Source organism: Rhinoderma darwinii, chromosome 4 (assembly GCF_050947455.1).
Source record: "Rhinoderma darwinii isolate aRhiDar2 chromosome 4, aRhiDar2.hap1, whole genome shotgun sequence".
Classification (NCBI taxonomy): Eukaryota; Metazoa; Chordata; class Amphibia; order Anura; family Rhinodermatidae; genus Rhinoderma; species Rhinoderma darwinii.
Genome location: NC_134690.1, coordinates 312,576,968 through 312,589,076, shown reverse-complemented (window position 1 = coordinate 312,589,076; position 12,109 = coordinate 312,576,968). Strand labels below are relative to the sequence as shown.

The 12,109-nt window shown below is 43.8% G+C and overlaps 1 protein-coding gene and 1 long non-coding RNA gene across 2 annotated transcripts in view; one reads left to right on the top strand and one right to left on the bottom strand.

The window, feature by feature from the left end:
* WDR27 (WD repeat domain 27) overlaps positions 1–12,109 on the bottom strand; it is a 755,361-nt gene that overhangs the window by 344,520 nt on the left and 398,732 nt on the right. Inside the window, exon 22 of the mRNA XM_075862730.1 lies at positions 1,435–1,532. Coding sequence (XP_075718845.1) covers positions 1,435–1,532 — 98 coding nt within the window. The remainder of the gene's footprint in view (positions 1–1,434; positions 1,533–12,109) is intronic.
* The window catches only part of LOC142759936 (uncharacterized), an 88,512-nt gene that overhangs the window by 48,859 nt on the left and 27,544 nt on the right, over positions 1–12,109 (top strand). The window lies entirely within an intron of this gene.

Sequence of the window (12,109 nt, the reverse complement as noted above, 5' to 3'; positions counted from 1 at the left end):
AATTTATCTAGGTGTGTAGTGAGCATTTTTACCCCACAGGTGTTTCATAAATGTTATTAGAATTGGGCTGTCATAATAAAAAATTAAATTTTTTTTCCAATAAAACGTATATTTTTTTAATTTCCACAAGGACTAAAGGAAAAAAAGCACCCCTACCTTTGTAAAACAATTTCTCCTGAGTAATACCCATATGTGGTCATAAACAGCTGTTTGGACACACAACAGGGCTCAGAAGGGAAGGAGCGCCATTTGGGTTTTGGAGCTCAAATTTTGACGGAATGGTTGGCGGAGGCCATGTCGCATTTGCAAACCCTTGAGGGGCCAAAACACTGGGAACCCCAATTTGGTAAACTACACCCCTCATACAAATTATCTAGGGGTATAGTGAGCATTCTGATCCCACAGTTCTTTTGCAGCTATTATAGGAAGTAGGCAGTAAAAATGAAAATGTAAATTTTTTTCAATAAAATGTAGATTTATCAATTTTATATTAATTTCCACAAGTACTAAAGGTGAAAAAGCACCCCAACATTTGTAAAGCAATTTCTCCCGAGTACAGCAATACCCCATATGCGGTCATAAACTGCTATTTGGAAACACGGTAGGGCTCAGAAGGGAAGGAGCGCCATTTGGCTTTTGGAGTGGTTTCTGGGCGTCATGTCACATTTGACATAAGCAATGAGGTGAGAATGTTTAAAATGCAACTTTATATAATATTATGATAACATTTTTAAATACAATTTTAGAATACAATTTTAGAAAAATGTATAAAAAGAAGTAGAATAATAGCTCTAGGCTTGTCTCTACAAGAAAGTAGGGTATTAGCCCTAAAAAGGGCAGCCCCAAAAAGATACCTATCCCTAGAACTGTCCTTAGTACACCCTATATAATTTGTACAGCTGGAAATTATTATTTTTGTGCAGACCAGTACTAAATTTTGGCGTAAAATATAGTATACTGGAGTGTGTTGTAAAAAAAAAAAAAGTTTAAAATAATTGCCCTAGACTGTCCCTTCAAAGAAAGCAGGGTATTAACCTTAAAAAGGATGGCCCCACACAGGAACCTGTCCCAACAATTGTCCTTAGTGTACCCTATATAATTTGTACAGCTACAAATTTTCTTTTGTGCAAACCAGTACTGAACTTAAGCGCAAAATTTAGAGAATAGTGGGAGCATGGCGCAGGTCAATTTATAAACGTTGTGATTTTTTCCGCAGCATGTGGATGGGATTTTCCGCCCACAAATCTGGATGGAAAATCGGTGGCATTTTCACTATGTGTGAACATACCCTTACAGTTTTTAAATAAGCATTTAACCTAAGTAGGGGATACAGTATAAAATTAAATAGATTTACTTCATATAGAAAACAATGGAAAATTATCTCTCTAAATAATTAAATATACTTGACTTAAAGAAAATATATTTGTCTCTTACCGTAAAGTCCTAATATCCCATAATTTTAGGCAATCACCAATGGCCATGGTCACAAAAAGATTGTAAGCTTCAGCTCCCTGTGTACTAAATGCAGAGCCCTATGTACAGAAAATATATAAAAAAAAGAATAAGCAAATAAACGTGCACAATCACTAGATAAATGGGTTACTTTGGTAACCCCATCTTTGTAATAGAGAGAGTAGCAAAAAAACATGAAGACTGGGGATAGCCATACTTCGCTTTTACAGCATGAAACACATTGGATTATTGAAACAAAAGAATAGGTAGGTCATGGTTTAGACAACAAAAATTGTCTGTGTTCTTTTTTGTAGTTTATACTATGTATAAACAGTTAATGAGTGTAAGCTAATTTGGAAATAGTGCTTTCGATTTTAACTTTAATTGGTTGTAATAACGTATCATCTGATAATGATTACAAGGAACCTGTGGTACTCTCAGGTTAACCCCTTAAGGACGCAGCCTAGTTTGGGCTCAGAGCCCATGTTTCAAATCTGACATATTTCGCTTTATGTGGTAATAACTTCGGAATGCTTTTACCTATCCAAGCGATTCTGAGACTGTTTTCTCGTGACACACTGGGCTTTATGTTAGTAGTAAAATTTGGTTGATACATTGAGTGTTTATTTGTGAAAAATAGCTACATTTAGAGAACATTTTGAAAAATTAGCATATTTTTCAATTAAAATGTATCTGCTTGTAAGGCAGCTGGTTATACCACACAAAATAGTTACTAATTAACATTTCCCATATGTCTACTTTATGTTGGCATCATTTTTTGAACATTCTTTTATTTTTCTAGGACGTTCAAAGGCTTAGATCATAACCAGCAATTTCTCATGTTTTCAATAAAATTTAAAAAGCCTATTTTTTAGGTACCAGTTCAGGTTTTAAGTGGTTTTGAGGGGCCTATGTATTAGAAACCCCCATAAAACACCACAATTAAAAACTAGACCCCTCAAAGTATTCAAAACAGCATTTAGAAAGTTTCTTAACCCTTTAGGCGTTTCACAGGAATTAAAGCAATGTGGAGGTGAAATTTGCAAATTTCATTTTTCTTGCAGAAATTAAATTTTAATCCATTTTTTTCTGTAACACAGAAGGTTTGACCAGAGAAACACTACCAAATATGTATTGCCCACAATCTGCAGTTTTTATAAATACCCCACATGTGGCCCTATTTTGCAAGTAGACTAAAACACAGGCCTCAGAAGCAAAGAAGCATCTAGTGCATTTTGGGGCCTCTTTTTTATTAAAATATATTTTAGGCACCATGCCGAGTTTCAAGAGGTCTTGTGGTGCAAAAACAATAGAAATCCCACAAAAGTGACCCCATTTTGGAAACTATACCCCTCAAGGAATTCTTTTATTTTCTTTTAAAAAATTAAAACATTTTCCAATAATATATAGTGTTTGCTCAAAATTTCTTATTTTTACAAAGAATAAAATAGCACATTTTGTTGCCCAATTTCTCCTGAGTGCGGCAATACCCCATTTGTGGTGATAAACTGGCGTTTGGGCCCGTGGGAGGGCTTAGAAGGGAAGGAGCGCTATGTGTTCTTTGGAGTCCAGATTTTGCTGAATTGGTTTTCGGGTGCTATGTCGCATTTGCAGAGCCCCAGAGGTACCAGTACAGTTGAAACCCCCGAGAAGTGACCACATTTTAAAAATTACACCCTTTAAGACATTCATCTAGAGGTGTAGTGAGCATTTTGACCCCACAGGTACTGTGTAAAAGATAATGCGCAGCAGATGGTGCAGAGTGAGATTTGCAATTTTCTTTTTTTTTTTTAAACTTCTTTTTATTGAACATTTTTTCCAAACAATTAAGTTTGTGGGGAAAACAGAAGGAAAGAAGGGAGGGGAAACAATGTAATACAATCAGCATTCCAGAGGATCAGTTAGATTTCCAGTAAACACAAATTACACATCATCAAGAGATTGACTTAACTGGTCAAGCAGGATAACTAGATGGGGGTGAGGGAGAGAAGGGGAAGGGGGAAGAAAACAAAATAACTCTAAATTTTTATTTCACTGTGCTTATGAAGAAAACAATGCAGAAGAAACACTCACATTCATTTTAAATTGTAAGCAATTTAATTTGAAAAAGAGAAACATAAATCAGGGATGGAGGCGTCCGCGGGAACCTACCCACCGCACATATCCACCCCAACAGAACCCATCTTATCTGTGCGAGGACAGGGGAGTAATAGGAAGGACATGAAGAAGAAGCTGCATGGCTCTCGCGTACACCAGACAACCACCGGGATCTTGACCACATCTTACACAGGTGCCTTCCTCAGGAGCACCTGTTCGTGAAACCAAACCGTTGGTTCAAAGCATTTCCGTATTTGTATTTGAATGTTTTGTGGGAGTAATGCAATGAATGTTTCCCATGTGTCAAAAAACTGTTGGACCTGCAATTCCTTATGGAGAGAGGCCTCTACCCAGTCCATTTTCAATAGATAGGATAATTTATCCAAGAATAATTTGAAAGGTGGGGGCTGATTAGCAAGCCAGGTCAGTAATATGGCTTTCGTCCCTGCTGCCGCCACATAATGCAACATTTTAAGTGCCCCGGGGGAACACCTGTGAACTTCAGTGTCCATGTACCCAAACACCGCCCACAGTATCGTATCAGGGACAAAATTAGAGAGGTGAGTAGTAGTGATGTGCGTATGCGAGACCAAAATGTGCGAATGTGCGGGCACGACCACAAGCAATGGTAGAGATTGGCTGCTGGTGCTTGACATTTGAAGCAACACGACGATTCATAGATACCAATCTTATACCCCACACTTGGAGTCAAATACGACCTGTGGGCAATCTTAAGTCGCATTTCCAGAAAACGTGCAGAGGGAAGAAATTTATGTGCCTGCTCTAGAGCCGCCAGTATCGTGGTGGGAGTCAGAGTCTGATCGTCACCCTGCCATTTAGTTAAAGGAGTCTGGCATTGTGAGTAATCAAGGGGAACATGAAGAAATTGATAGTTTCTAGATATTTGGCCCTTCGAGGAGTTGGGACTGGAAAATTTTAGGAGCAAATAAGGATTCCATTCCAAGTCTGGTAGTTGCGGTAAAACCTTTTTTATATAACTGTCGACCTGAAGAAATCTAAAGTGATCGATGGGTAACACGGATATTTAGAGTGGAGTTCTGAAAGTGTAAGAGCCCTACGTTCGTCCTTATGTACAAGCTGTTTTAGGGAGGTGATTCCTAACGTGTGCCACTTGTGGAAAATTGCCAGTGGATTACCATCCTGAAAATGGTTGTTACAGATTAGTGGCAAGTGGAGAGGTAACAGAGGAGAAAGCTGGTGATGTCGCCTGATTTTCTGCCAGGCTTTCCAAGTGGCAAAAAGTAGCGGGTTAGCGCTAGTCTCTACAAACAATCCCTCATATGAAAGTGCAGGAGTCCCGACAAAGCCCGTCCAGAAAATAATCTGGAATCCAGAGTGTACAAGGTATAATGAGAGGTGCTCCCCAGCCAGTCCGAGACATAACGGAACAAGGCCGCCAGGTTATACTGCCGCCGCCATTGGCTCTTGGTTGTTGTAAAATATGGTAGGCTATGCGGGATCTCCCCCCCCCCCCCTCCCACACACACACAAATGTCCTGTATAAGTAATTAATGCGTTTTTCATCTTTAGGGGTGAGATATATTGGAAGGGTATGGAAAATATATAGGAGACGAGGGAACTCCGTCATCTTAAGAAGATTGGCCTTCCCTAGGTATGAGAGGGAGAAGTGTTTCCAATTTGAGAGAGTGTTTTCTAATTCCTCTTTATGACTTGAGATATTAAGTCTGTAGAGTTTAGCAGGGTGTCTGGAGATTTGGACTCCTAAATATTTGATCGCCTGAGTGTTCCATCTAAATGGGAAGGTGGCCGCCCAAAGGGCTTTAGAAGGCCCTCTCAACAATAATGTCTCTGTCTTGTCCCTATTAAGATAGTATCCCAATATTCAGCCCACCCGGTTCAGTTCTTCAAGAATGGGATGTAGTGTCCGCTTGGGGTCTGTAACCACCAACAGGATGTCATCCGCAAAAGCGGCTACTTTAAGTTCTAGATCCCAGATAATAAGGCCCTGAAAAGCTGAGGTTTTGGAAAGGTGACGCAGTAAGGGATCTATGGAAAGATTAAACAGAAGGGGGGACAGGGGGCATCCCTGCTTGGTGCCTCTAAAAATATCTATAGGGGTAGAATTATGCCCATTGACCACCACACAGGTCGCAGCCCCCACACGAAAGGACTGCATGAATTTGGTAAAAATAGAACCCACCCCCGTACGGATAAGCACCTCATCCAAAAACGGCCATGCCACCATATCAAACGCTTTAGAGACTCATTAACATAGTCACCGGCTGCGCGGGATTATGTGCCGCGACCGTAGCGGCTATTGCAGATCTAATATTTTTTATACAAGTCCTACCTCATGTAAAACCCCTCTGAGCACCAGACAAAAGATCAGGAAGGAAGCATTGCAACCTATCCGCCAGTATTCTGGCCAGCAGCTTGTAGTCGTGGTTAAGTAACGAGATAGGACGGTATGATTGAGTCAGGGAAAGATCTTTGTGTGGTTTGAGCAGAAGCACTGTGCGCGATTCAGTGAAACGGTCAATGGGCATGGAATGTAAAAACGCATCATTATTTAAATTAGTCAAAACGGGGATCAGCTGAGGCGCCAAAATTTTATAGTTTTCCGATGAAAATCTATCTGGACCCGGAGTCTTCCCATTAGAGGCTGATGAAATAGCTTGCCTCACCTCTTCCTTCTGTATCTCTGCATTCAATAAAGCTTGTTGCTCTACAGAGAGGGAGGGCAATTCAACCGTGTCCAGAAAGGAGTTTATGTCTGGGGGAGAGGCCGGGGCCGTCCTATAAAGATCTTCATAATAATTAGTAAAAATGTTTGCTAGTTCTGTTGGGTCAGTAGAGACAATACCTGTAAGGGGATTACGTAGGGTCAAAATCGGTTTGTAAGGATGCTTTTGTCTTGCGAGGGTAGCTTACCGGTTTTATTCCCCCATCTATAAAACCTGTTAACCATGGATTTAACCTGCCAATGTGATTCAGAATGGATAAAAGCGTCTAACAAATGTTTTGCAGTTTGGTAAATCTGTTGTTTGGGCGAGGTGGAATCATCTATATAGGTTCTTTGGGCCACTAGTAGATCCTTGTATAGGGCATCAAAATGGGTCTTCCGTATTTTCCGCTTACGAGACAGATATCCTATAATATGCCCTCTCATCACTGCCTTGGATGTCGCCCACAGGAGTGGTATATTGTCCACATGGGGGGAGTTATTATCCAGATAGTTGCCCCAGTGTTTGAATTCCTCAGATTCTGCCAAGTAAGCAGGAAATCAGCATATTATTGTTTTTGGTGAGGAGTGCGAAATAGATAGTGTCATAGTAATCGGGGCATGGTCCGATATGGTAATGGGGAGAAGGGTGGGAGTCGAACAAGGACGTTGAAATAAGAAAATAATCTATGCATGAGAATGAATTATGAGCAACCGAGTGACATGTGTATTCTCGCGCACCCTCATCCAGTACCCTCCAGGGATCGCATACAGTGAGCGAATCCATGAAGAGAGCAAGAGAGGAAGCGGCAGCTTGAGACTGAGGGGTAGGAGGGGACCTATCCACGGCGGGAGATTGCACCAAGTTGAAGTCACCCCCAATAATTAGGCTATGTCTAGGGAGACCCAATAGTAGTTGAAGAATTTCTAGATAAAATGCCTGCTGGTCATGATTTGGAGCATAGATATTAACCAACAAATAAGGGATATCAGCTATCTTTACGTGTAAAATGAGGTATCTACCCTGTGTGTCGCTAATAGAACTTTCCAATGTGCAGTGCAAGCCCTTTCTAAAAAGGGTCGCCACCTCCCTTGAAGAGGAAGAATGCGAAGCTGAGTAGCAATCAGACAACCAGGGGGCCATCAATCTGTTCTGTGTGCCTGATCTCCAATGAGTCTCCTGTAAGAAGAGAATATCAGGTGGGAGCCGCTTAAGGTGATTAAGCACCTACTCCCTCTTCAAGGGTGTATTCAAGCCATCCACATTGCAGGAGAGGAATCGGATATGGGGAGTAGTGTGATATGTGTCAGAAGTGTGTGTAGGTTGGGTACTCATCCCATGTCACGAAGTTGGATCCAGGTCAGATTACGAAACATCCGGCTGCACCCCGCGGTCCCAGCAAGCCGCATGCCAAGCCTAATCCCAGTGGTGTGTATAGCGGCGAGAACCATGCCCCCAATCAGCTGCAAGAGAAAAGAGTTTAGCACAAGCGAGAATAGTAAATACAAAATAAACATGTAAACAATGTCGATGGCGAACCCAGGTTTGGGTAACAACATATTTGCCATCAAAGAGGTAGAACGGCTACAAGTAACAATTTTTTAACCAGAAAAATAGTAAGTGCATGTCCATATGCCAAGTGTGCGAGCTGTCCCCTGCAAAGATGCGAGTCACTCTGCACCATTTTCTTCCAGGCGAAGTAGTCTTCTGGCCTGTACCGGATCCTCAAAGAAGAGCGTATGGTCACCATCCTGCACCTTCAATTTGGCTGGGAACAGGAGTTGGAACCGGGTGTTCCTGTCATACAGTAGATGGCAGATTGGGGCAAAAGCTTTGCGTTTCTGAGCGACCACTGCTGAGTAGTCCTGGAAGATTAGGATCTTAGAGTCGTGGATGAGTAGTTCCCTCTGTTGTCTGTAGGCCCATAGGACTTTCTCCTTTATCGCCCAGTGGAAGTATTTGGAAATCACCGGACGAGGTCTGCCTTCCCCTGCATTTCTCCCAGCTCTGGGAGGGCCCAATCTGTGTGCCCTTTCTATCATGAGCGAGTCACCACCAAGCTCGATGTTCAGAGCAGTAGGGAGGTCCTTACAAAGATAATCCAGCAGTTGTTCACCAGTCACCTTTTCCGGGATGCCCACAAAATGCAAGTTGTTGCGTCTTTCCCGGTTCTCCAGGTCGTCCAGCTTGTCTCTGAGTTCTTGATTAGAGGCTTGGATTTGCTGCACATTTTCCTGCATTGCGGACACTGAGGTATCTGTTGTTGCAACCCTCGTTTCAAAGTCCGCAATCTTTTGAGAATGTGATGTAAGTTGCGCCAGAGCTGCATTAATAGAAGTGTCCAATACCTCCAGTCTTTTGTCAAAAAGGGGCAACAACATTTTAGAGACCTCTTGAAATACCAGGGTGGCTTGGTGGGTGTCCATCTCGCTGTTGTGCTGCGGACTATATTATGGAGACAACCGTGGTGGCGTAATGTCCCCTCCCAGCGACACTTCTGGTGAGAACTGTGGTCGTGAGGATGAGGCTTTGGCAGATGAGGATTTAGGAGCCTGTTTGTCCCCTTTAGTGCTGCTCTTGGACTTCTGCATTTCCAGAAGACGGGAGGAGTCAGACAACTGAGAAATCTGACAGCAGGTGGATCTCCCTTCTGTCGATTTTGTTAAATATTTGTCCATGACACAATCCTCAAGCAGTGAGAAGAAGGGCGAGCACCAGGGGGCACCGTGGGAGCAACTGAGGGTTATGACGGGGAACTCTCCAGCGATGTACCACATAATCATTGAGGCATTAGGAACATGGCGCTTCAGTACTAAGCATGTGAGATCACCGTGAACATGGGAGAGCCGTGAAGATCCACCAATGAGTTGTGTAAGAAAAATAAATATATTCCAGTAACAGCGTAAAGTCCTGCAATGTAGATTAACACATGAGTAAAATAGTAAAATAGCGGGCCTGCACTACCACTGATGTGGCCCAAAATATCAGGGGCACCAAGTGGGGGTTTGCCTGTGTGTCAGGATCCCCTGTATAATCAGATCCAATAGATATCCTCTGATATGAGGTATAAGAAGGCTCCAGACAGTGCAGACCTATACACTATGCCCTGTCGGCACTTCAAGATGGCGGTGGCGGCGTGACTCTAGGACCGTGGCCTTGCAATCCGGGGGATGAAGTATCACTTGGAGGCCGATACGCACCTCCAATATGTAGGCCCAGGCTATAATAATAGCCGACATGGATCGCCAATATGGCGGCGGCAGGGAGCAAGGGATTTAGCAAACACCAGCCGGTTATGAGGCCTGGGCTACAGGGCAAGAGTTCCCTCTCACCTTGAGAGTAAGACATACCGCAAAGGTGCAGGCTCCGGCCTCCGTGTCCTCCGTCGGAGATCTCCCAAAATGGTGGCGGCGGCTGCTGTGGCCGTTTGCTGCGGTCCGGCGTTACACCGCCCAGGACTCCGGGGAGACGAAACTGGAGAGCTCCTCCAAGATGGCCCGTCTCCACGATTCCAAGAGAAGCACTGGTGAGTGTCCGGCAGGTCTGGTCGCCACGATGTACCCTGGATTGGCTTAGGCCGCAAGGGAGCTCCAACTAAAAGCGGCCATCCACGATGCCCCGCCCCGGAAGTCTCCATTTGCAATTTTCTATATATACATGCCATTTCAGTTTCCGATATATTGTGCTCACCGGAGATATACACCCCATAAACTGTAATGTGGGTTCTCCCGGGTATGGCAATACCCTACATGTGGCTGTTATTAGCTGCCTGGGCACACGGCAGGGCTCAGAAGGAAAGGACCACCATTTGGCCTACTGGAGATTTTCTGGTGCTAAGTATGTATGCAGAAGCCCCTGAGGTACCAGAACAGTTGAAACCCCCGAGAAGTAAACCCATTTTAAAAACAGAAAATGTCAATTTTTCTGTCCGATATTGTGGACCTTGGACCGGGTTCTGAAGAGGCGTGCACCGCTTTGGCGGTTCTGTGCTGTGGAATTTCTCTACTTTTGCCCATTTTAAAAACGACACCCCTTAAGACATTCATTTAGAGGTGTAGTGAGCATTTTGACCCCACAGGTACTGCGTAAAAGATAATGCGCAGCAGATGGTGCAGAGAGATTTGCAAATTTTGTATATGTATATGCCATTTCAGTGTCCTATATATTGTGCCCAGCATGTGCCACCGGAGATATAAACCCGATAAACTGTAACGTGGGTTCTCCCGGATATGGCAATACCCTACATGTGGCTGTTATCTGCTGCCTGGGCACACGGCAGTTCTCAGAAGGGAAAGATTAGGGAGATAGGCTGTGCGGAGTGCATCAGGGTAAATAAAAAATCAAGGGATGCATTATAAATTCTAAAACATACAGAGCCCTGGTTTTTCGGGACACGTGTCACATTGGTATATTGTGTCCTTCCTTATCCCCCTCTTTGAGCAGACTCTGCACCTCTTTTGAATTTTTCCCTTCTTGCCAGTTTGGGGAACTTCTCCTGGAAATTGTTGCCCTGCTGCTAAGCGTGTGGCCTCGCTTCCAGAAGTACTGTGTGCCCCCCCTCTTGGTCCCTAAAGAACCAGGAAAGTTCCCCTCTGGCCTGTACATCAACGTAGCAAGTACTCAATGTAAAATGCTATCTGTATCATGTGCATGGTCAGCTTCTTATACCACACCCTCGATTTCCACATGGCACTGAAGGGCTCCAGGACATGATCTGACAAATCCACCCCTCCCATGTACCTATTGTAGTCCAGGATGCAGTCTTGTTCGGGGTCTCTGTACTGGTACCTCGTACAGGTACATAGGTACTGGTGTGGCCATGTATTGTTGTCAATACAAGGACATCTCTCTTGTCCTTGTACTTGACACACAATATATTGCTGCTAGATTGTGCCCTGCTCTCACCCCTTTTGAGTGTTTGCCTAAGCAGTGTCTTTGGGAGGCCTCTCAGATTTTTTACAGCAGTGCCGCATACCACAGTACTTCTGGAGGCGAGGCACTTGAAGAGTAGGAAGCTGGTATAAAAATTATCCAGGTAGAGGTGGTAACCCTTGTCCAGCAATGTGTGCACCAAATCCTACACAATTTTTGCGTTAATTCCCAGTAAGGGGGGGGGGGCATTCTGGGGGCTAAATACTGCTGTCCTTCCCTTCGTATATTCTAAATTTGTATGTATACCAAGATGCACTCTCGCACAGCTTATACATTTTCACGCCGTACCTTCCCCTCTTATTTGGCAGGTACTGGTGGAATTGAAGCCTCCCTTTAAAATGTGACAGGGACTCATCAACAGAAATACACTTCTCGGGGGTGTATGCTTGGGCAAACCGGGCACTGAAATTGTCTAATAGGGGTCTCAGTTTATACAAACGGTCATCTGGGGTCATCTCAGGGTGGGAACTGCTCATTAACAGCATAATGCAAGAAGCGAAGTATTGCCTCATAACGCATCCTGGACATGGCCATGCGGTACATCGGGGTGTGGTATAACATGTCTGTACTCCAGTAGGTCCTAATGGATGGCTTTTTCAGAAGCCTCATGTTCAAGAGCAGTCCCCAGAACTTGCCCAACTCTGCTGAGTCTACAGGAGTCCACCTGTGGGATTGGGCATAAAATTATGTGGGGTTCTTTGTTATATACTGTTTGGCATATAAATTTGACTTGGACACCATAAACTCTATAAATTCATCCGTGAAAAAGAACTTGAAAAAGTCCATTTCACTGAGCCCTGCCATATGAAATTTTATCCCCGGTGTAATGGCAGGGGGTAGGGAGACGGACAAGTGAGCCCTAATCTACGCGCCACTCTGTCCCTGCCTACTTGCAACGACCCGCCCTAGGCGACGGGGTACAA